This window comes from Labrus bergylta, chromosome 15 (assembly GCF_963930695.1).
Source record: "Labrus bergylta chromosome 15, fLabBer1.1, whole genome shotgun sequence".
NCBI classification, from domain to species: Eukaryota; Metazoa; Chordata; class Actinopteri; order Labriformes; family Labridae; genus Labrus; species Labrus bergylta.
The window spans coordinates 16,350,079-16,373,662 of record NC_089209.1 but is presented as its reverse complement, the minus strand read 5'-3'; the positions used below and the strand labels follow the sequence as shown (position 1 = coordinate 16,373,662).

The following is a 23,584-nucleotide window of genomic DNA, read 5'->3' as shown; positions in this document are numbered from 1 at the left end:
AGGTGTGTGTGCGCGCGCGCGCGGCCGTATGTGTTTCTGCGTGTAAACTATGGTCTATAGTCAGTCTTAACTTACAGGGACTCACGCAAGAACCTAATCAAAACCTTTTTAAAAGTCGTGCATTTCAAAAAGTAAGAATACTTAGGCCTATGCTTTAGCCTATTTAATATCAGTGGTATTATTTTAAATGAGCTATCAACTCTGGATGTTTTTGTATTAACCAGTGCTGCTGGGTAATACAATATATTTTAGATTGAGACGTTATATTTCTTTATTATGTGATAGTATTTCTATCACTTGCTTTATTTCGTTTTTATACATGTAATCCCACTCAATTTTACTTTAGTTTGTTGTTTCAATCTAACTGCCTTCCTGTCCTTCATAAGTTTCCATGTAGGCCTATTTCATTTGAAGTATATCTCAGTAGCTGAGGCTGAATACAAAACTGTCTGTTTTAAATAATATGTCTTTGTGTGCTTATGTATCATATTGGCTTGTTATTATGCTCGTTACGATTAACTAAGAGAAAAATGTTGTCCTTTTTTATAGTATCTGCAGACCTCAGATGAGTGTGGAGAATAACAAAGTCGAAATGATTCCCCCAGAAATTATGTGGGCAAGTAACAGGAATCAGAAATCATGTGTGTATGCGCACGCACATCACCCCCTGCATGAGTTAGTGCCCCGTTTGGACCACAGGTAAAAAAAAAAAAAAAACTCAGCAGCATACTATTAAAACAAGGACTATAGTTGATAAAATGACACACCCTTTCTGTTGAATTTCAGCCATTCCGTTTAATCCAGTCTATTTTTACACATGCCAAAAATATAGCCTCGGGATGTTCCTAGTTCCACAGAAACACAGACAACCCCCCCCCCCCCCCTCTTCTACCCACCTTGATTAAAATGAATAGGCTATGACTAACAGTCAACAGTCCTGCAATTGAAAAGGGATGATCTTCATCTTTGCCGTCAAGTGTGACATCTTGTGGACAGAATGGGTCTTTGTCCACACTTCACATTACAGCCAACAGCTTAGACATTTAAATAAATTAATATAGCCTACTACTGAATGTAAACGATATCGTTCATTTTTCTTTAATCCTCCAGTCATACACAACATAACAACAATCATGTGTTTATGTTATCGTATAACAATGACACATTGAAGCGGAACGTTGCAGCTTGTGTTTCGGGTTTGCCTCCGGATTGTTTTTGCAGTTGCGCGTCGTCGGCGCGTTTGTCCCGGGGTCTTGTAGCATGTAGCTAAGTGTTAGTTGCCTTTTGCTGATGGAAGTGTCACTAACCTGAGAGATTTGTTGTGATGGTTCGCTAAAATTGAAAATTAAAAAAATAAAATAAAAATGGCGCTCTCGATGGAAACGCAGCTGCAAAGCATCTTTGAGGATGTTGTGGTAATTTAATTCTTCAAATGATGCACGTATAGTCACATAGTTAGCATTTCAGACAATGTTAGCCTTCTGCAATAAATGTTTATAGTAAACCTGCTGTGGTTTTCAGCTAAAAAAACCCTACAAAATATACAACCTCGCTTTTTTTAGCATCAGTTTTTCTTTAATAACATACGCCAAATAACCTCCGATAAATCCCGATAACATCTGGAAACATTTAGATGTCTTGATTAGATAAATTGTCTTAATTCAATTATTAATTATTATATTTCGTTATAAATCCAAATAAAAGGTGACGTAGTGTCCATGCAGCTATACACTTATGATATGAAGTTAAAGAAGTTAAAATATTGATAGAGGCAACAGCAATTAGTACAAGACAATGTTTAGGTGTTGATATTTATATATTGTTTGTAAAGCTAGAGAAGGCTGTTAAATTCAACCACAATAGAAATATAGACAAAACATTATTTCATGTTGTCCCACATAATCTTTATTTATTTTTTTTCTCCTCCTTACCTCAGAAAACAGAGATGATAGAAGAGGCTTTTGCTGGGTAAGACACCTTCAAACATAATCTTGAAATCCGTGTTGTTGGATTTTGTAGAACAAAGCAGGTCTGACTGGTTGGACAGAAACAGAGAAGAAAATTGACTGTTGATTTTTTTTTTTTAATCAATATATTTGCTTAAAAAAACAATACTATGCTAATATGTACAGTGTGGCGTACAGTGGATAAAGGATATGGGCCCAAGGCATGCTGAAATGTCTGCTGTGTTTCAGGATGTTTATGGACACTCCAGAGGACGAGAGGACTAAACTGATCAGCTGTCTTGGGGCCTTCAGACATTACTGGGGAACACTACCACAAGTTTGTATACAAATAGAGACAAATCTGGCTTCAGTGATGAATTATTGTGGTTGTTTTATAATTTCCTTCATGTGTTTCTGCAGGAATCTCATGAACAGTGTGTGCAGTGGATAGTGCGGTTTATACACAGCCAGCATAGTCCCAAAAGGATCTCCTTCCTCTATGATTGTCTAGCAATGGCTGTTGAGACCAGCCTGTTAACACCAAGGTACACACAGACAATCACTTTCACATGATGATTTGCATCTCACATGAAACCTAGATTACATTTATCTAAAGTCAATCCGTTAATCCATTGTGTCTTCTATCAGTCTTATCTATTCTGTCTCTTATATGTCCAAGCCGTCCGTCTAATGTGTCTCTTTTGGTGTCTGAAGGATGGTGTGTGTGGCTCTCATAAGCTCAGACAGTTTGGAGTGGGAGAGGACGCAGCTGTGGGCGTTAACATTCAAACTGATTCGCAAGATCATTGGAGGAGTGGACTACAAGGTCTGACAAAAACACACACACACACACACACGTACACACATCACCTTTATATATATTTTTTATGGTAGCTGGGGCAGTAGTCATTATTAGTGTATTCCTAATAAGCATGTTATGCATGCTGTTTTAATCCCAAAAAAAAAGGAAATGTGAAAGTTGCATTGTTTAATCCAAAACTACTGCAGACTCATTAAACATTTTGTCCCTGCTGTTCTTTTCCCTTGAAGAGACTTTTTAAGAGATTTTCTTTTAAGATAAACGTGGCCATAGCAGAATATGGTTTTGTGTGTTTCAGGGTGTTCGGGACCTGCTGAAAGCTGTACTGGATAAAATTCAAACTATTCCCACCACGGTCAGCTCAGCAATAGTCCAACAGCTTCTTGCTGCAAGAGAGGTATTTCTTTATCTTGATTCTGTGATTGCTTCATTTTTTGCACACTCAAACTGTCCAATTTAACCATTCATAAAAAAGTACCGATACATATTTGACTTCTTAGTGTCTTTTATGTTGTATGTTGATTGGATGTATGTACGGTTTTACTGCTGACGGCAAAAAACAAATATTATTGATAATAAAGACAACCTTGATCCCTTGAATTTTTTACTTTCTTCCATTCCAGGTGGTTGAATACATCCTGGACAGAAATGCTTGCCTCTTGCCAGCATACTTTGCCATCAATGAAATCAGAAAACTTTATCCAGAGGGGCAGCTGTCACACTGGGTGAGTGTGTGCGTGTATTTGTGTCTGTGTATGTGTGTGTGTTTGTGTGCAGCTATGCCAGTGTTATATAAAAAGTACTTCTCTGTTTTCTCTCCTTTTCTCTCTTTCATGTCATCTCTGTAGCTTCTTGGGAGTTTGATATCAGACTTTGTGGACAGTTTCAGACCCACAGCCAGAATCAACTCAATCTGTGGTAAGAAACACCTAAAACCACCCACACTGCAAGCTTACAAGATATTCATTTAAAACGCTAGAGAGGATTTTAGGGGTTTTTTGCAAACTGTTTCTCATATATCCAGCTTTGCTGAAGCTTAAAAGAGGTCCATCCGTTTGAAATCAAAATATAATTGTAAGAAATAATGAAATGTGATCAAAAAGAGAAAAGTTGTAGAAAAATCTAAACCCCATGAAGACATGATACAACTTATATTAGGGCAATAATCCTTTTTAATCATTTCATATATGTGTGAATGTGTGTGTCTGCAGGTCGATGCAGTTTGTTACCTGTAGTGAATAACAGCGGGGCCATCTGTAACTCCTGGAAATTAGACCCCACTACTCTCCGCTTCCCTCTGAAAGGAATGCTGCCTTATGACAAGGTAACATACTTCTACACTACTTGAAGGCTTTTTTTAATCGTATCATAACTTTGACACTTTTTGGATACTGTATGTTTAAATGATACACAGCCACATTCAATAAACACCATCACATAGAAAAGAGAAGCTTTAAAAAAACACATACATCTAGAGTTTCAACAGAAAAGAGAGAGAGCTGAGCGACCTAGTAAAAAAGTAAATACAGTAAGCATAACCAAGTATGCTTTACTTTTTTCTATTTATTCACTGCAGTTTTCTTTAATGGAACAGCTTACTGTCTAATGAATGATGAGCAGCACAGATCATTAAGAAATACTGGCAAAGAGCCCTTTCTTTTGTGTTTGTGAAGATTCTGCCCTTCATCATTTTTATCACCACATACAGTATTGAAATGTGTTTCATGTATTTAGTGGCTTTTATACGGCTTCTTATTTTGCCGTCACACCAAAAAAGTATAAAGTATTGTTGCTTATATGAGTTTCACATCAAAGTTTAAAATTCTGGCATTGTGACCTGACTAAATGCACACACACATGAAGACCAAAGCAGTAATCCAATGTATGTTTTCTGTATGCAGGACCTGTTTGAGCCACAGACGGGCCTCCTGCGCTATGTGTTAGAGCAGCCGTATTCAAGAGAAATGGTGTGCAACATGTTAGGACTCAACAAGCAGGTATGAAGATCTCTTTTCTAGATTTGCTCCCCTGCTTCTGTACCAGGCCCCTTCAACTGCCGTCACCCCTCTGTCTTATTAATACTTTCCTTTGTTTCAACGTTTGCCACCTCCCTCTCTGCCACCTCCTTTTTCACTACCTGCTCCTGCTGTTTCTCCTTCTTTTTCCTCCTTGTCTCCTCTCCTTGACTGGTGTCCTTTTCCTCAGTCACTTAGGTTCATGTTTTTGTTTTTTGGCTTTTTGTTTGGTACCTTTGTTCCTATTTTTTCTTTCATTTTTTCGTTTCTCCACCTCCCCAAACATTCTTCCCCTCCTTTGTTGCCCTGGTAACACAGCTATTTAAGACCATATGTAAAGCAAGTCAATGCTTAGAGCTTGACCCATAATGCACTGGTGTCAGTTTTCCCTGTAGGGTTCATACAGTTTGAACTCCTCACTGGCTCACTGAGCGCCACAGACCGGCTCTCACTGGCAAGCGCTCTGTTTTTTAATTGAAACGAATATCCCAGAATCCATTTGGTCTGAGCCAGCTGAGTTGATGCTAACTGTGCTGAACCGACAGCGAACAACTTAGCTTGTTAGTCACCACTTTCTGTCTTTCTGTCTCTTCTTTTTTTCCCCCTCTCTCTGTTTCTTTCTCCCCCTTTCTTTGTTTCTCTCTGTTTTTGTCCTTTGGTTGTGTATGTTGTTGTTTTTTTTTCCTACCTGCCATGCGCTCTCTAGACTCTGAACATTGCCCAGGTATGTCGTTGTTCCTCTTCCTGGTCGCCATATCTCCCAACTAACCAGCCCATCAGACGCTTAGCTTTCTTGGCACGCTAATGTTGTGGAAAATTGGATCCTGAACATAAAAAAAAAAAAAAAAAAGGAAAAAGTTGAGATGGAGAGAAATGCTACAGAGCTTGAGATGGTCACAGCAGGGCTTCATTGAGATTAGAAAAAAAATGGAGAGAGGAAAATGTGGACAGAGACAAAGCAGATAAATAAAGACAGACAGGCCAGAGCTGATCAATGAGTCTATTCAGTAGACTTCACCTGCTGACACATCTATGCTTTTGTTACAGCAGAATAAATACAACATGAATAAAATGTATTGATTAAAGGGCCAAAGATGAATTATTTATTAAGTAGATATTCAGCATCTCGTTATCATGTCCGGCTTATTATGCTAGTTAAGGCCGTTCTACATTTAAATAGCCATTAGCAATATGTAACCAGTGCTCATACATTACACTCTGTTAATGTCCCCCTGCTTTAATTACATCAAGTAGTGTTTTTGCAACTTTAAATAGCTCTGTATATTCATGTTTAATTCCCTTTATATTTTCCATGATGCATCCAATGCCAATTTTTCATTGCCCAATGAAATTCCATCCACGAACAGTAAGGGCGTTGTGTAAAATAAAAACACAAATAGAATGTGGTGAATGTGGTTCAAAATAATTGAAATTCTTTATTTAATTGAAAACAGCTCAAAGACAACACTCATATGTTGCATCTGCCCCAAAGAGGAGAGAGACCATCCTGCTTGTTATCAGGGCTCAGTTGAAAAGCCAGCCCAGTGATGGTATGGGGGTGCAGTAGTGCAAATAGCGATGGTAACCTGCACATTTTGAAGGCTCCATTAATGCTGAATCATATCAACAGGTTTCTGAGCAACATGAGCTGCCAAATAGACTACTTACTTTTCAGGGAAGGCCTTTCTTCTTTCAACAAGACAACGGTCAACCATATTCAGCGCATGTTACAAAAGCATGGCTCCGCAGCAGAAGAGTCCCGGTGATGAACCTGCCTTCCTGTAGTCCTGATGATTAAGTGTACAATCCAGAACTGTTTAGCAGCTGAATTCTTACATTGAATAGGAATGTCAGAACATTTCACTTTTAAAATGACAGAAATAAGACTCCTCAGTTCCCAATACACTATGAGAACTACAGCAAGTGACCCTGTCCCAATGTTTTCCAAACATGTTGCTGGTATCAGATTTGAGATGGATATATAATTCCCCCAAAATGTTTTATGAATTCAGTTATGAAGGTTCTCTTGCTATCTTCAAATAAATATTAGATTTCAATGTTTTGCAAATCATCACATTCTGTTTGTATTTATATTTTTACACAATGTCCCAATTTTTAAGGAGTAGGTTGACTTAAAAAAAGTACAAGTAAACTGAGAAGGTTATAAATCACTGCACTGCATTCAAAAAAAATAGTCCCAGCCATTATACACAGTGTGTGTGGTTCCAGCTGAGATGCTAGTTTAAACCCTGCTGTTGACATTTCAAGTCCTGCAGCGCTGCATGTATGGATGTAGTCTGGTCCTTGCTAGCGAGGTCGTCATGTATCTGACTCGATGCTGCTCTTTGTTGTGCTGACCTAGGCAAAACTAAACTAACTCTGTTATTTAGCTTCAAGCTACAACTAGCCAGTTGGCAAGAGATTGTGAGGTCACAGCCAGCAAACAAAACTGAACAAGTACTCTACAAAAGTCACGCAGATCTCCCAGACAGATCTTTACATATCAGGAGGTCAGAGTGGTTAGTTAATTATTTTTCCAATGGCAGAGTATGTCAGTGGATTATAATGACTTTCTCAGTGTCATGTCTTCTATTTCCAATCTTAAATAACTTTTCATACTGCAGCCCATTAGTGAGCTTCATTCCTATGCAGTCTAATCAATTTATTACATGTAAAAATTATATTTTAGGCTTCTTACAATAACTTAGTATTTGTTTTACAATAATCCATTATACCAATAATGTCTTGTTTTGTCCCTCCAGGTCACATATGGAGAGATACTTTTGTAATGACATCTTGGGAAAATGTGTGCATAGATAGCTTTGAGAATGGAAGACATGGCAGAGTTTGAAATATGTAACCTTACTGCACTTCACGCTTATTTATTCCAAATCAGCGTTTTGCCAGGGTCAGCAGACGAGTGATTCTGATTGGCTGTCTTGGCTGACTGAACTCTGACCCGTGTTGTGTGGTGTTGTTTGGCTTGGTTTTTTAATCTCTTGTGTTTTTTTTCCCCCCCACCGGTTTGCACCTTTTGCATCGTAGTTTGACATTTTGACCTTTAAGTATTGCGCTGCAGTGCATCACTAACCACAAGCAACAGCTTCTATGACCATTTAAAAACTAGGCTGTGTATGCTAATCACTTAATGGCCAAAATAACTGTGATACATTTAGAGCAGTTCTTTGTAGCAAATGTATTCAAATACTAAATAAATTCTAGACAAAATATCAGAAATTTATCTGGAAATTTCCTTTGAAAATTCTCCTCTAAAAGGGCTTGGGTGGCTTGGGCTTTCTTGCACCACGCCTGATAGTTTACAGTGAGGAGGCAGACTCAGAGGGCAGATCAAACACCTAGCTGTGGGAGTGTCACCCGACTGGGGGAGGGGTTACTCCCCTTTGTGATGTCATGAAGGGAAAATCTCCAAACTGTTTGAGCACACATTGTCTGAAAAGTGGAGCACACAAAAGATAGAGAGGGTGGACTTTTTTCATAATTGGAGAGTTTGTTGACAGACAAGGGACACATATTAGTGTTTGAAATACATGGTAAGAGTGTGTTTTGCACAATATGTGACCTTTTAATGTTACCATGAAATCAAAGAAAATGTCTTAAGACTTTTTAAACGCATTTCTTGCAGTCATTGTCAGTGCATTTCCTGGAAAATGTTCATGACTCATCCTGCACAAGGGTTAATAAACTAATCTACTTCTGTCATTTGAAATGCCCTTCCACTGTGTCTCACAGGACTGTTCAGCTAGTGGTTGTTGTTTTTTTTCACCTTTATTTTTCTTTGAATGTTCTCAACAACAAGTCCCTCTGTAGCTTTTTGTCCACAGAGAATAAACTTTGTAGAATTTGATCAGAGTTGAGCTTATTTTGGGAAAAACATGAGATTGACAGCCAGTGTGACTGCTCTCCTATTCTGATAAAGAGAACTTACTTTAAAGTGTATCTTCAGTATACTGGCAGTTTGCCTTTGAATGAGATGTTGAAAGGAAATGTTTGTCTGTGGTTGAGGTGGATCTTATCCAGCCACTGGAGTGGTTTTAGGACACTGTCTGTAGCCATTGGGCTGATGTACTTCGACCTTAGAGGGAAGATAACGTCTGTGGATCCTTCTCTGTCTCTCCCTTTTTTTGTTTTTCTCTCTCCCTCTCTTTTTTTCCTTTGAGAATGTGTGAGCATGTGTGTGTGTTTGTGTGTGCATGTTTATGGCAGGGGAAGAGAAGCCATCATTGCTTCTCCTCCTCTTCCCGAACACAACACCTCCGCACCGTCCGAGACCCGTCTGCCTGCATGCAGGATGTTGTTGCACTGTTTGGTTTTGTGTTGAGTTCTATGCTGTGCCGTTCCGTGTCTTACCGTGCCATGCTGTGGCATTCAAGGCTGTTGTGCTGTGGGGGGGGGAAATAAGGCTCTGAAGTTGATCAGTGGTAGATCCCCACTCCCTCTGCTCTGTCACCAGTGGGTTAACTGAGGTTTGCCTTCTTGGTTAATAGAATGATTTTAGTAAAATAAATGATTTATATTCCAATACGTTGAAAAAGACCGTTGTCTTCTTTTCCATGAAACTATGGCAATAAATAAAGTTAGAGATTATGCTTCCAACCATTATTATTTAATACTGCCATGTTTACACCCACCCAATCTTTTGAACCTGCCTTCTTCACTCTGCTGCACATCCCTGTCTCCGCCCTCTCTCCATGTTATCCCCTCAGTCATTCTTCTCCTTATTTTCCTCCCTCCACCCGACCTGCTGCACCTCTCCACCTGTCCTTCATTGTCTCAACATTTCTGGTTCAGACATCGGGCTGTTCCTCCATCATATCTACGATCATAATGTTTGCATGAGACATCTGCTCAGTCCCACTTTAATCAACATTCAAATACATTTACATTTGGATTTCTACAATTTGTAAATGTTTAAGGACAACCCACATTCATAACCATTGCGGTATTTGTGCCAGTGTTGGGCACTCAGAGTAAGAGGCGGGAAGGAGATGCCGTCCCGCATGCAAGGGATGGGAAAAGGTTTTGATTGGTGTGTTTGTTGGAGCACATGATAAATGAAAATGTGTATGTGAAGTAATTTGATGATGACCTTTCCCACATTCTCTTCCTCCTCCTGTCTGTCTCTCCTCTCCCCCTCTCTTCAATCCTCTTTGAACCCTTTTCTATTTCTATCTTTTTTTTCTGTCCTTGGACATCTTTCTCTCCCTTTTCTCTGTTTGACTTCTCTCTCTCTCTCTCTCTCTCTCTCTCTCTCACTCTCTTCTGTCCACTCTTTTCTTTGTCCTTTAACACTCCCCTCCTCCCCTTCTAGCAAAAGCAGCGCTGCCCAGTGCTCGAGGAGCAGCTGGTGGACCTTGTTGTGTACGCAATGGAGCGCTCCGAGACTGAGGAACACTTTGACGCCGATATCGGGGGAACGAGCCAGCTGCTGTGGCAGCACCTCTCTTCTCAACTCATCTTCTTTGTGCTGTTTCAGTTTGCAAGCTTCCCACACATGGTGCTGTCTTTACACCAGAAGGTAAGAAGAAAGTAGGAGTCTCCGCTACAGAGGAGGGTAGTGTTGCCAGCTCCGAGTTTGATGGGAATTTTGGGAAGTATAGGTTAAAAACCAACTATTGAAGAAAACATAGAAGAATACAAGATTTGGTGTTTAAATAATATAACAGGTTAACAACTTATGAATAGAGCCCGACCGATTAATCGGCCAGCCAATAATATCGGCCGATATAAGCTTATCCAGTGACTATCGATATCGCCTAATTTTATTACAATATGCGCCAATATTACCCGATTTATTCTCCAGTCAAATCGCATTTAATTTGAGTTTCACTGTGTTAAACTAGCAGTTCTCTGTCACCAGCAGAGGGCACTATATGGATTAAAAGCAGTTCCTTTCCAGTTCAGTGAACATCTTGTCTTCATTATAAATCTTTCCCAAGTGTTTGATAACTGCTTTTGAGGGATCAACACAATAAATCTATCTATCTCTACAGATCGAACATGGATCTAAGAAATATATTGGCCGATCCATATCAGCACCAAATAATCCATATTGGTCAGGCTCAATTTATGACTATTGTTGATGTTGAGTGTCTCTCTCTCTCTCTCTCTCTCACTCTAGCTTGCAGGTCGAGGCCTCATCAAAGGGCGAGACCACTTGATGTGGGTCTTGCTTCAGTTCATTTCAGGAAGTATTCAGAAGAACGCCTTAGCCGACTTTCTGCCTGTCATGAAGCTCTTTGACCTGCTTTACCCAGAGAAAGAGGTGCACATCTGCCAAACATGATCTTTTTTATCTATTATTTTTTCTTCTTGGTACTGAGTGTATTGTCTTAAAGGTTCTTTATGTTTATTTTATTGTATTAGTAATAGTTACTACAGTGCTTCTTCTCTCACTCCAGTGCATTCCAGTTCCTGACATCAACAAGCCCCAGTCGACTCATTCCTTCGCCATGACCTGCATCTGGATCCACCTGAACCGCAAAGCTCAGAACGACAACTCTAAACTGCAGATACCCATTCCACACTCCCTGAAACTGCACCATGAGTATGTGTCTTTAAAAAGCTGTTCCCGGAGGAGAATTTAAAAATGTTGCTTTAGTTCAAAGGAAGATTTATCCAACAATCCCAGCAAACTGCTCCAACTCAAAACATAAACTTAAAATGTTTCCAATACAAACCTTTGACTTTACTTTCCATGTTTAAGAATTTCAGAAGCAGCAGGTGCTCCCATGATTTATAATAAAATCTGTGTTTTGGGCCTTTATGAGGTATAAAGGGTGAACTAAAATCCAAGTAGACTTACAGCATCTTTCTCCTTCCCTCCCTGCTGTCTTTTAGGTTTCTCCAGCAGTCACTGCGCAACAAATCTTTGGGTATGTCCGACTATAAGATCGCCCTGCTGTGTAACGCCTACAGCACCAACTCTGAGTGCTTCACACTGCCAATGGGCGTCCTGGTGGAGACCATCTACGGAAACGGATCACTGAGGATCAACCTACCTGGCACCAACTGCATCGCATCAGGATCGGTCACCCCGCTGCCCATGAACCTGCTGGATTCACTCACAGTACACGCAAAGATGAGGTAGGGTGACAACAAAGGACTGACAGATGAATTCATGTAGAGACAAGCAGATGAGGGCATCTCTCTCTCTCTCTCTCTCTCTCTCTCCCTCTCTCTCTGATCTGCTACAGAGCATGTGCGCTCATGGGAGAGCGAGGAGAGATTGTGCTCTAGTTTACTGATAGCAGAAAGTTATTTTATACAGATAAGAATAAGCAAAACATACTTGGGCAGCCCGCCTCTGTGTCATCTATGTGTGGGCTACACTGCATAATGATTATGAATTGTCACATAAATATCCACAGAAGAGCACAGAAACTATCATACCAAACACAGAACTAGTACATTAATATTTAATTTAGCAAATGTATTTAGGCTGTCATTTTACTGCAACATATTGCGTGATGATATCTGTTTATTGCAAAACATCTGAGCAAACATGTTTTGATATTTTTTCATGACCCGCAGGCTGAAAATAACACTATTCATATCAGTGAGATGTGGTCGTGCTTCAGCCCCATCATGACTGGCTGCTTTAGGTTTTTACCAACCAGCAGATGTTGCTGTGTTATCAAGTTAGAAATGGTCAGAAAGCCTCAATGCGTCACAAAACTTCTTGCTGAGTCTCTCTTTTCCCCCTCTTGTTCTGCGTTCAGTCTGATCCACAGTATTGCCACGCGGGTCATAAAGCTGGCCAGCACAAAGTCCAGCCAGGCCCTGGCCCCTGCGCTGGTTGAAACATACAGCAGACTGTTGGTCTACATGGAGATCGAGTCTCTGGGCATCAAAGGATTCATCAGTGAGTCACAGACACATATGAATTCATTCTGCATTTCCACTCTTTTGAAAACTTTTTAATCTCAGACGAAGAAAGAACAGTATAATCTGTCCTCTCATTCTCCTCCTCATTGCAACATCCCATCATTATCTGAACGTGTGTTTCATATCATTTTGTCTCACATATTGTATCTCTTTCTGTCTGTTTAGGCCAGCTGCTGCCCAATGTGTTTAAGTCTCACGCGTGGGGAATCCTTCACACGCTGCTGGAGATGTTCAGCTACAGGATGCACCACATTCAGCCGCACTACAGAGTCCAGCTGCTGAGTCATCTGCACAGTCTGGCTGCTGTGCCCCAGACCAACCAGAACCAGCTACATCTATGGTAATGTGAACAACATAATCTCTACTAGATTACTGATATTATGTAAAAAAAAAAAAAAAAAAAAAAGGTTGATAATGGTCTCTACTGCTGTCTTTCTTGCTCTCTCTCTTATATCAGTGTGGAGAGCACAGCTCTTCGGTTGATCACAGCTTTGGGGAGTTCAGAGGTGCAGCCTCAGTTCACTCGCTTCCTCAGCGACCCAAAGACGGTTCTGTCAGCCGAGTCTGAAGAGCTGAACCGAGCACTGATCCTTACCCTGGCCAGAGCCACACACGTCACTGGTAGCACACACACTGCTTACTTCTGTTGATCCTTTTCTAAAATGTATTACCAGCTTTGCTTTTCTTCCATTTGATCCCCTTCCTTTCTCGTTCACTCCTGTGATTTAAGATTTCACCTGTTTCCAGTTATTTGAGTTATATTTAAATTTTGTTTGCTTTGTGTCTGTGTCTTTGTGTTTAGATTTTTTCACAGGGTCGGACTCCATCCATGGGACTTGGTGTAAAGAAATCCTCCAGACCATCATGAACTTCACGCCTCATAACTGGGCCTCACACACGCTGTCCTGCTTCCCTGCCCCGCTACAGGTGTGTTGTGGACACGACATGAGGATAATTAAGCACAGTTATGTTTGAATCTTGTTGTAATAACTTTGATGGATCTCGTTCTTCCTCCTAGGCGTTCTTCAAGCAGAACAACGTTCCTCAGGAGTCTCGTTTCAACCTGAAGAAGAACGTGGAAGAGGAGTACAGGAAGTGGAAGTCCATGACGAATGAGAACGACATCATTACACACTTCTCCATGCAGGGTTCGCCCCCGCTGTTCCTCTGTCTGCTGTGGAAGATGCTGCTGGAGACGGACCATATCAACCAGATAGGCTTCAGGTTCATTATTTTATACAGATACGCTCATAAAGAATCCACACATGTATAAACATGTATTTAACCTACACTGTCATAGCAACACACATACTTTGAGTTTCTTTACTTATTGTTTACATATTCACTTTTAATTTTTAATGCAGCGATTGCTATATCTGTGGCCCGTTCTGATTTCAGATTTGTTTTTTTGTCTGACCCGCTGAGACCGATTTTGGCCGATTTCCGATATTTTTTCTTTAAAACACTTGAAATTTTAGAGATAAAAAATAAAAAAAACAAAAACAAATGACGGATGTGATGATTTTTTAAATCTTTTATTTATTGAAAATTAATTTTATTTTCATAATAAAACATTGACTGTTGAATAACTGTCAACATCTTCAAAACTGCACCAGGTTAAATTCCCACTCAAACAAATCTCCACTAGAGGTTTTGAGTATCTTTATTCCATGTACTGTGGCTTATTTTAATGCTATGATTTATGGAGCATAAATCCCCCCCCACATTATTTATACCGCGTTATACAGTGTGTTTGACAGAACTATATCTTGATTTGGTGTCCCTCAGGGTCTTGGAACGCATTGGGGCTCGTGCGCTCGTGGCTCACGTCCGGACATTTGCCGACTTCCTCGTCTACGAGTTCTCCACATCAGCCGGTGGACCTCAGCTCAATAAGTGCATTGAAATGCTGAACGACATGGTCTGGAAACACAACATCGTTACGCTGGACAGACTCATCCTGTGTCTGGTGAGGAGAAACCTTCTTTAGGGTCTAAATTCTCAAACTGTAAAATGAGGACTTTGTGTCTCAGTTCTGTGCTTCTCTATATTCAGGCCATGCGCAGCCACGAGGGCAATGAGGCTCAGGTTTGTTACTTCATAATCCAGCTACTGCTGCTAAAACCCAACGACTTCAGGAACCGAGTCAACGATTTTGTGAAGGAGAACGCTCCTGAGCACTGGCTGCAGAGTGACTGGCACAACAAACACATGAGCTACCACAAGGTACGACTGTGGAATAAAAGATTGTAGTGTCTGTCTGATACCGTAAAATTAAAAGAGCAAACCAGGTCTGAAGACACTGCATCCCTTTCCTTTTACCAGAAATACCCAGAGAAGCTGTACTTTGAGGGACTTGCCGAGCAAGTCAACCCCCCCATGCAGCACCAGACTCAGTACCTGCCCATCTACTTTGGCAATGTGTGCCTTCGCTTCCTGCCTGTCTTTGACATCGTCATCCACCGCTTCCTGGAGCTCATTCCTGTCTCCAAGTCTCTGGAGACGCTGCTGGACCATCTGGGAGGGCTGTACAAGTTCCATGGTGAGTGAGGTTGTCTGAAGACGTAAGGGGGTTGTGTTAAGCACGTAGAAATGAGAGAATAGGAACTGGCAATAAACACACAGATAAAAAGACGTAGACAGGAAGTGAGTAACATGTGCACAGCATTTTGTGCACACTGGTGAGTAATAACTTCTGCGTTTGTGTACAGATCGCCCAGTCACCTACTTGTACAACACACTTCACTATTACGAACGACATCTGAGAGACAGAACCAATCTGAAGAGGAAACTGGTCCATGCCATCATGTCTTCACTAAAAGTAAGCAGGAAAAGATTTACCCACTAAAAACAGGTAACATTGAGTACACAAACTTGTTTGTATCTTAGTTGTCTCTAAACCTCACAAAAGTTTAGCCTTTTATTGATTTACAGTGAGTTTTCTTTATAGGACAACCGCACACCTGGTTGGTGCCTCAGTGAGACCTACCTGAAGCTTGGCATGAACCCCCGAGAGGACAATGTGTGGCTCCCTGATGACACGTACTACTGCAAGCTGATTGGCCGCCTTGTGGACAATATCCTACCTTTATGTCCTCTCTGTCACTGATCTCTTCAATGGCGCACTCACTCTAGGCAACACGATTCACCCCAAAAGTCAATTTGTGATCCATGCTCGAGCACGTTCCACTTCCTTGGCCCTGGCACGCTTGGAAGAGGTCTGGATTCAGCACAGTACAGTTCACGCACGAGCACAAGCACGAGTACACAACGTGGACAGCCTTCATTATTGAGAAAACCTGGGGTGTTAGGGCGGACTTGACCGCGCACCGCTTTTATTTTTGAGTCCTCCTATCTTGTAAACTAAGCACGCGTCATGATCAGGTAAAGCCATTCATGTGTTGTATTACAGCGTTATGTACAAGAGCTAACCGTGAGTGCAGGCCAGCAGGGGAATGGGTGGGGGGGGGGGGGAAACCGTGCTTAAGTACAGTATGGTACAACTTTGCCTAGTGTGAGTGCACCCTAAGTGACCCTGATACTGACTCGTAAAATGTCATGTGCCTAAGTGATTTGTTTACCTCACTGCCAACATGTCTACTCTCGCTCTGAAGCCCTTTTTTTCTGCCAGTGTAACTTTTACAACAGGATAGAGTTATTGAAAACAAGCCACAAGTTTTTCTTAACTATCGCTCCTCCACCTATGGCTGGCAAGTCACCCGGTCCTTTCCCCAACTGTGACTGGAGATTCAACGAGTTCCCCAACCCCGCGGCCCACGCCCTGCACGTCACCTGCGTGGAGCTCATGGCTCTGGCTGTGCCCGGCAAAGATGTGGGCAACGCTTTGCTCAATGTTGTGTTGAAAAGGTATGAATAGAGACTATTACACTCTGCTGCAAGAGATTGATGTGACTGATTGACGAACCAGATAATGTTTTCTCTCACCTTGTAGCCAACCCCTGGTTCCCAGAGAGAGCATCACAGCTTGGATGAACGCCATTGGACTTGTGATAACTGCGCTTCCTGTAAGAAAACAAATCGCTCATCACAGCTGCTTTACTGCTTTAAGAAAGTCACTACAAGTTCTCCCCTCTCCCAGGAGCCCTACTGGATCGTTCTGCACGACCGCATCTCAACGGTGATCACCTCTCCGGCGCTGACGTCCGAGACCGAGTGGGCGGGTTATCCATTCGCCCTGCTGGACTTCACAGCGTGCCACCAGAGCTACAGCGAAATGAATTGCAGCTACGTGCTAGCATTAGCGCACGCTGTGTGGCATCACTCATCCATTGGACAGCTGTCTCTCATTCCCAAGTAAGAAGTCTTCCTCAACCTCTATTTTATTTATTCTCTTGAGTTGATGCTGTTTGATGTGTTGTTGTCATGTCACCATAAATCTTTGTGTGTGTTTGTGTGGAGATTCCTCTCAGAGACCCTGAAGCCCGTCGTCCAGACAGAGTTCCAGTTGCTCTATGTGTATCACCTGGTGGGGCCGTTCCTGCAGCGCTTCCAGCAAGAGAGGACGAGATGCATGTTGGAGGTACATGCAAAACTGTTCTTTATTATTATCATAATTTAGTTTTCAAGTAACATCATACATTTTAAATCCATTCACATTACACTATAATAACTGCAATTAATCACAGAAAATGTAATTTACAGCCTGGCTCCACCACAAGAGATCTACTTAAAACAACCTCAAATTATTTCAAATGATTCTATTATTTAGTCCTGTCAAGCAGTCGAAATGGATCAAAAATGTAAATCTAACACCTATCGATGTTCTAGATTAAGTCTGTAGACCAATCAGCGGCTGAGTACTTATATGTTGTCGCCTCTCAACCGGAAGGTCGAGAGTTCGATCCCCAGCTGAGCAACATGTCCGATGCGTCCTTGGGCAAGACACTTAACCCCGCATTGCTCCCGCTGCTTCAGTGGCGGTGTATGAATGAATTAGTGTTGTATTTACGTTCAGATGTTCGTCGTTTTGGATTAAAGAGTCTGCTAAGTGAATTGTAAAAAATAAAAATAAAAAGGCACGGAAACAGCAAGTGAAACCCTGTATCAAATGAATGATGATCTACCAAGTATTAGTTGGATGTCTACATTCTATAAGACTTGTGTTTGCTTATTTGTTTCAGATTGGTGTTGCCTTCTATGAGATGCTCCAGGCTGTGGACCAACACTGCCAACATCTGAGCTACATGGACCCAATCTGTGACTTCCTGTATCACATCAAATACATGTACACTGGAGACAGTGTGAAGGAGCAGGTGATGATAAATAATGGGTTTTTTATCTATCATTTATCTCTCGAGGGTTAGGGTCGGGATGCATTGGGTGTTATGAGGCAAACCAAGTTGACCTGGTGATTAGAGTGTACTTAAATGATTCTCCTGCCTCAGAAAATGAACCCAACTGGTTGAGGGCCAAACGAACCAAAATCATGTTGGTTCCTTTTTTTTTTTTTTTCCTCAGCTAATCCAGTCAATCTGTTTTTCTGTTCTCTCCGTCTCTTCTTCATCTGTTGCTCTTTCTTCAGGTGGAGAAAATAATCATGACCCTGCGTCCGGCCATGAAGCTTCGTCTTCGCTTCATCACACACAGCAGCCTGACAGAGTCCTCATCGTCGGTTGCCGCTGCAGCTGCCGCCGCCGCCGCTGCTGCGGCCGCTGCCGCCGCCGCTGCCTCTGCTGCTTCCTCCGCCTCCTCGTCTTCCTCCACCCCTCAGCCCACCGCCTCCACCTCGCTGTCAGCATCCTCTGCCGCAGCCTCGCCTTCCACCGCACAGCATGCACACACACCCATGTAGGTTAACACAAACACAGGTACCCTCGCAAAGACGGACATTTACTCAGAATAACATCACAGACTGATTTATTTGGAGTTATTTTTTTAACTTTTTTTTTTGGGACAGAACTGTACTCTGAAGAACCCTGGGGTGCTGACTGTATTTTCCAGGAATGATTGTTGTTAATGTTTCAACATAAACTTGTTTAACGTGTGTTTAAAACTTTGTATTTCTAGAACCTCAGCTTGTACCAAAATGACAAAAAAAACAAGCTGGTTTTGCTGTAGAACTCTAAAAATGAATTACATAATTCAGAGGACATCACATTACATGTAGCATACAGAAAACAATATGACTATTTAAAATGTAGTCATCAGTAAATACTGCATAAAGAACATTCAGAAGGGTCGGAATGAACCCAAATTTCTCTTTGTATTACAGCATCTTTTTAAGTTTTCTGTTTGTCATTTTTTATACTGTACATTATTATTACTGCATTAAAAAAAGATCTTGGTTAAATGGGTTGATCTTTTTGTTCAATCTTCTGTATTAGCGGATCAGACAGGTCCATGGGTAGCAGGTATTATTCAGTGTACATTTCATTGTTTGTCATGATACCATACTTTGTGTACGGGTTGTTTGAATTCCAATCAGGGCCTTTTGCAAACTACCTGCACATCTTTGAAGTGATACACCAAAAATAAGTCAATCGTTTCTTAGTTTGCTCTTTGTTCATATCGCCCTGAATTCATGATAGCTTCACCATCCCGTTGGATTGGTTGTCAAAATCCTTCCTCACCCTTTCAAAGTCTTGATAAAAAAAAAAACACGTTTAACAGAGATCCATGACACATTTGGATGCCCAGTTTTAAGAAAGGTACCGTTTGATTGAAGTATTTAGTTCACAATTTGAATCCCTTTTGTGAGAGAGGGAGACCTAAACTTAATTCCTGGAGTTAAATTTTTCAAGACGGGAAATTAAATTATATAAAGGGGCCCCTCTGGGTGATACAGAACGCTGGAGAATAGATGAGGCTTTGCAGTCTCTTTCTGCGTCGTGTAGTCAGCATTCACAAGTTGTCATTTTGGCAGTAGGTCTAAAGTTTGGTACCAAAAAATGATTTACTGAGTGCCAGCCAATGCAGTAATAGAATCTCAGAATACCTGAAACAGTAGGCCTATTTCAGTGCATGAGGTAATTATTATGTGCGTACAAGATTTATTTGTTCATTTATTTTACTTTTTGGGAATTCGGGGGCTCTCGACAAGTGTATCTGTCAGGACATGGTCGGAATGAGTGCACAGACAGTGAAATACACATTTAACAACTAAGATTTTAAAAAATTAAGAAAAAAACCAACTTTTTTCTACTTTTCAATCAATTAGGAATCAAGGTGCGAACTACTACTGGGGTCCCCTAGTGTACAGAATCAGCTCATCATATTTACCAGTATGGGGGTGACTCTAAAGTTTGGTTTAACTTTTAATGAAATGTAGTAGCTCTTGGTTAAACATTTTGAGACAGTGAATAAAGTTGATGAATATTAACAGCTAGGCCTGTGAGAAATAAAGGCTACAGTGAAATACAGAACTAATTGACAATGAACGTCATACTCAATGTTCCAACTCATACACAGGAAGATGTAGAATATTAACTTACAGGCAGCTCCTTTAATGTTGGGCATGGTGTGAGGTAGTCTTTATTTATGTTGCTTTATTGCTTTACAGGTTTAGTCATTAACTAGATCAGAACAACTCTGCAGAAAACTATCACTATGCATGAAAAAAGGAGGAGGCAGTTATAGACCTGACAAAGACAAGAGGACTTGTGTTGCATAACAGCAGGTCTGCGTTTCGGTCGGTTCTGGTCCGCCTGCACTCTTGTTTCTGCACGGGCTGTCATGGCCCTCCTCTCAGTCCTCACACCGGTCCTGGCCGTGGTCCTGTGCTTGGTTTTGGGCTTTATGTTAGTGAAATCGCGTGAGACTAAGACTAGCTCGACCTCGGAGAGAAAAACTGAAGTGGCGTCCAAAGCAAAGGACTTTAAACCATGGGTGGACCAGGACCTGCAGGACGACACAGAAACCACAGCTAGAGAAGACGGTATGGAGCGAAGTGGAAACTTGGTTTTCCTCATTTGGCAGCTGAAGGTTTTAGTTTTCCAAGCAAAAAAGCAACGATTGTCTCTGAGTATTGTGACTGTTTTCATACTTTTTTATTAGTGTTTACGTGTTTTTTTTTTCATTTTCATTTTCATTTTAAGCTGGGTTAATCAATAATGGTGAAAAGCCTGTATCATAGCCTATAAATTGCAATGATGTCGTCTAATATTCCCTTCCTTTATTAAAAAAACTGCAAAATAATTATATATTTGTTCAAATAAGTCTATATGTTGTATAATAAGTTTATTTTGCGTCCAGAATCAAACATGCCTTCTTGTTTTTTTTCTACCAAATGAGTGGAACTGAGTACATTTCTTAAGGTACTTGTAGTCACTTGAGTAGCCTGCCTGCATTTTCTGTTACTCTTATTCTATTACCCAGTTAGGCTGAATAAATAAAGTACCCTTACCTTTACATAATCTGAAACATATTGACTTTGCTGATACATTTAGTGGACTGTAATGTTTGTATTATAATAAGGTAAACCCTTGTCTTCATGTATTTGCTGGGTAACTGGCTGTTAAAAAATACCTCAAGTTTTTAATTTTCACATTAAAAGCTTCTTACTTGATAATGTCTTTATTCCCTCTAGAGGATGGTGACTGGGTGGACAATTGTGAGGAGGACAGACAACATGTGCCGTACTCTCCTCCAAGTTACCCTGAGGAGATGATGCTGCAGAGATCCGAGGAGTTCTACACTCTGTTAAACCAGCGGAGGTCTGTCAGGTTCATAAGCCCAAAGCCTGTCCCAAGAGAAGTCATTGATAATGTCATCCGCACTGCAGGCATGTTTTGATTCAATCTGCTAAATATTGACATAAAGACAATAAAGAAATTAAGTAATGTTTTTTCTACTCCATGCCGCCTTTCTGTTTAATTTGTCTCTCTCTCCTTTGTGCAGGTACAGCTCCGAGTGGAGCTCACACAGAGCCCTGGACCTTTGTTGTTGTGTCAGACCCAGAAATGAAGCACAAGATCAGACAGGTAGTGGAAGAAGAGGAAGAGGTTAACTACCGTCAGAGGATGGGGGACAAGTGGGTCAATGATTTGGCCAAATTTAAGTGAGCACATAACACACTCAATAAACCAATTTCAGTGTTTGTGAAACATATATATGTAGCTGCACTGATGCATTCTCACTGCAAACCCTTATTCATTACTGTCTTAAAAACACAATCAATTGAAGTCATCAAGGACCAATGGAAAGTTGAACTATTTTCCACTTACACACATGTCCTTGCTTCCTCTGATTACTTCCCCCCTCTCGCAGGACAAACTGGATTAAGGATTATTTGGACGTTGCTCCGTACCTGGTCCTCATTTTCAAACAGACCTATGGGATTCTACCAAATGGCAAGAAAAGGACACATTACTACAATGAAATCTCAGTCTCCATATCCTGTGGAATCCTTTTGGCGGCATTACAGGTAAAAAAAAACAAAAAAAAACATTGCCATTCCTTCAAACAAATATCTATAGATCATAATGTTTTCTTAGTCATTCCATTTAAATAAAGGCAAAGTTAATAATGTTTACTAAACTGTCCCAGCCTTATGAAATTGCAAGCTTTCAAGAACAATGTATTTTATTTTTTTGCCTTATGAAAGTCCTGTGTCTGTTCTGTCTGTCCATTTGCCAAACAGAACGTGGGTCTTGTAACTGTCACGTCGACGCCTCTAAACTGCGGTCCCCAGCTCAGGGTCCTCCTCAAGCGGCCGGTCAATGAGAAGCTGTTGATGTTACTTCCTGTAGGTTATCCTGCTGCTGACGCCACAGTGCCTGATTTGAAACGCAAGCCTCTGGATGATATCATGGTGCACATTTGAAAGAACAGACCTGCAAAGAAAAAAAAAATACAAAAATTTAATTAATTTTCCCTTTGTCATATTCATCGCAGATTTAAAAATGAATGACTTCCAGTATTACTCAAATGTGATTTTTGTTGTGCTCAGAGTCTTGCAAGCGAGATGAAGCAAATGTTGTTGTTCAAAAATAGCAAGGTATGGAATATTAGTGTATCTTAATATCAATCTCTACCTTTACATCAAATAAATAACTGGCTGATAAGCATAACTTCATATGCCATTTCTATTACTTTGAAGGTATAAAAGCCCTGCTTTTGGTTTTGCTACTTGGTTGATGGTTATATTGTGTAAAGGAACTTTGACAAAACAAATATATTTGTATTAATCGACAGACGTGGTTTCCATTGCTTTTGTCAACAAATAATACAGCTTCTGTCCTTGTGTAAACTGTAACTACATCTGAATTAACTACATTGTAAATGAGTTGAGTGCTTTTATCTTTTAATAAACAAAGCTAAGATTAGATAAGACATGTTTATTGTCACTGTACAAGTACTACAACAAAATATTGTTGGAGCAAGCCTGTAGATGCCTAATATCAGAAATATGCAAATATACAAATACTAAAACCAAATATTCAAATAAGAAATACAATTAAATAATACGATATAGTATACAACAGTGGTTCCCAAAGTTGGGGTCGGGACCCACTGGGGGGTCGCAAGAAGGGGGTCGTGAGAATTCTTCCAAACACATCAAAATTAAAAATCATTTAAAAAAAATCTATTTTACCCATTATTGTCAAAACATATGGAAAAAAAAAAAGATCAAGAGATTAATTCTGCTACCATTATGAAAATAATAACACAGTGTTCAGGCTGTTCTTATGTGTCGTTCTAATTCCAGTGTTTGGATCGTGTACCCGGCTGTGCACAACGGTAAATGTTTTAACCACCTCCATGGACAGAGTGGGTCCCCAGTCTCTAGCACCTTATTTTTGCGGGGTCATGGGCTGAAAAGTTTGGGAACTCTGGTATACAATATACAATTAATTTGCAGGTGACAGGTATAGACAGGTATAGCTAAGAACGTAATTGCCTTTCACTCCAAAAATGATTAAACGATAGGTCAAGATTCT

At 40.7% G+C, this 23,584-nt stretch overlaps 2 protein-coding genes across 3 annotated transcripts; both read left to right on the top strand.

Moving 5' to 3' along the window:
• The first annotated feature begins 1,236 nt into the window (after positions 1–1,236).
• Positions 1,237–18,996, top strand: med23 (mediator complex subunit 23). Of its 2 annotated transcripts, XM_065963510.1 has the most exons (31): positions 1,237–1,415; positions 1,937–1,968; positions 2,196–2,283; positions 2,367–2,491; positions 2,661–2,772; positions 3,065–3,163; positions 3,390–3,491; positions 3,615–3,684; positions 3,978–4,090; positions 4,668–4,763; positions 5,488–5,505; positions 10,111–10,317; positions 10,921–11,064; positions 11,201–11,346; positions 11,640–11,885; positions 12,521–12,663; positions 12,852–13,026; positions 13,144–13,307; positions 13,489–13,613; positions 13,705–13,910; positions 14,475–14,655; positions 14,742–14,912; positions 15,012–15,228; positions 15,398–15,507; positions 15,637–15,763; positions 16,388–16,553; positions 16,639–16,711; positions 16,786–17,000; positions 17,106–17,226; positions 17,828–17,959; positions 18,229–18,996. In XM_065963510.1, exons 1-31 carry the CDS (start codon positions 1,365–1,367, stop codon positions 18,496–18,498), a joined length of 4,245 nt encoding a protein of 1,414 aa, XP_065819582.1. In that variant the 5' UTR covers positions 1,237–1,364; the 3' UTR covers positions 18,499–18,996. The 2 variants fall into 2 exon arrangements, with proteins under 2 accessions (XP_065819582.1, XP_065819583.1); XM_065963511.1 differs by lacking the exon at positions 5,488–5,505.
• Positions 18,997–20,259: 1,263 nt separating this feature from the next.
• iyd (iodotyrosine deiodinase) lies at positions 20,260–22,837 on the top strand. The gene is made up of 5 exons (XM_020642020.3): positions 20,260–20,580; positions 21,232–21,426; positions 21,543–21,702; positions 21,912–22,068; positions 22,285–22,837. The coding sequence occupies exons 1-5, from the start codon at positions 20,379–20,381 to the stop codon at positions 22,465–22,467; spliced, it is 897 nt and encodes a 298-aa protein (XP_020497676.2). The 5' UTR covers positions 20,260–20,378; the 3' UTR covers positions 22,468–22,837.
• Positions 22,838–23,584: the final 747 nt, after the last annotated feature.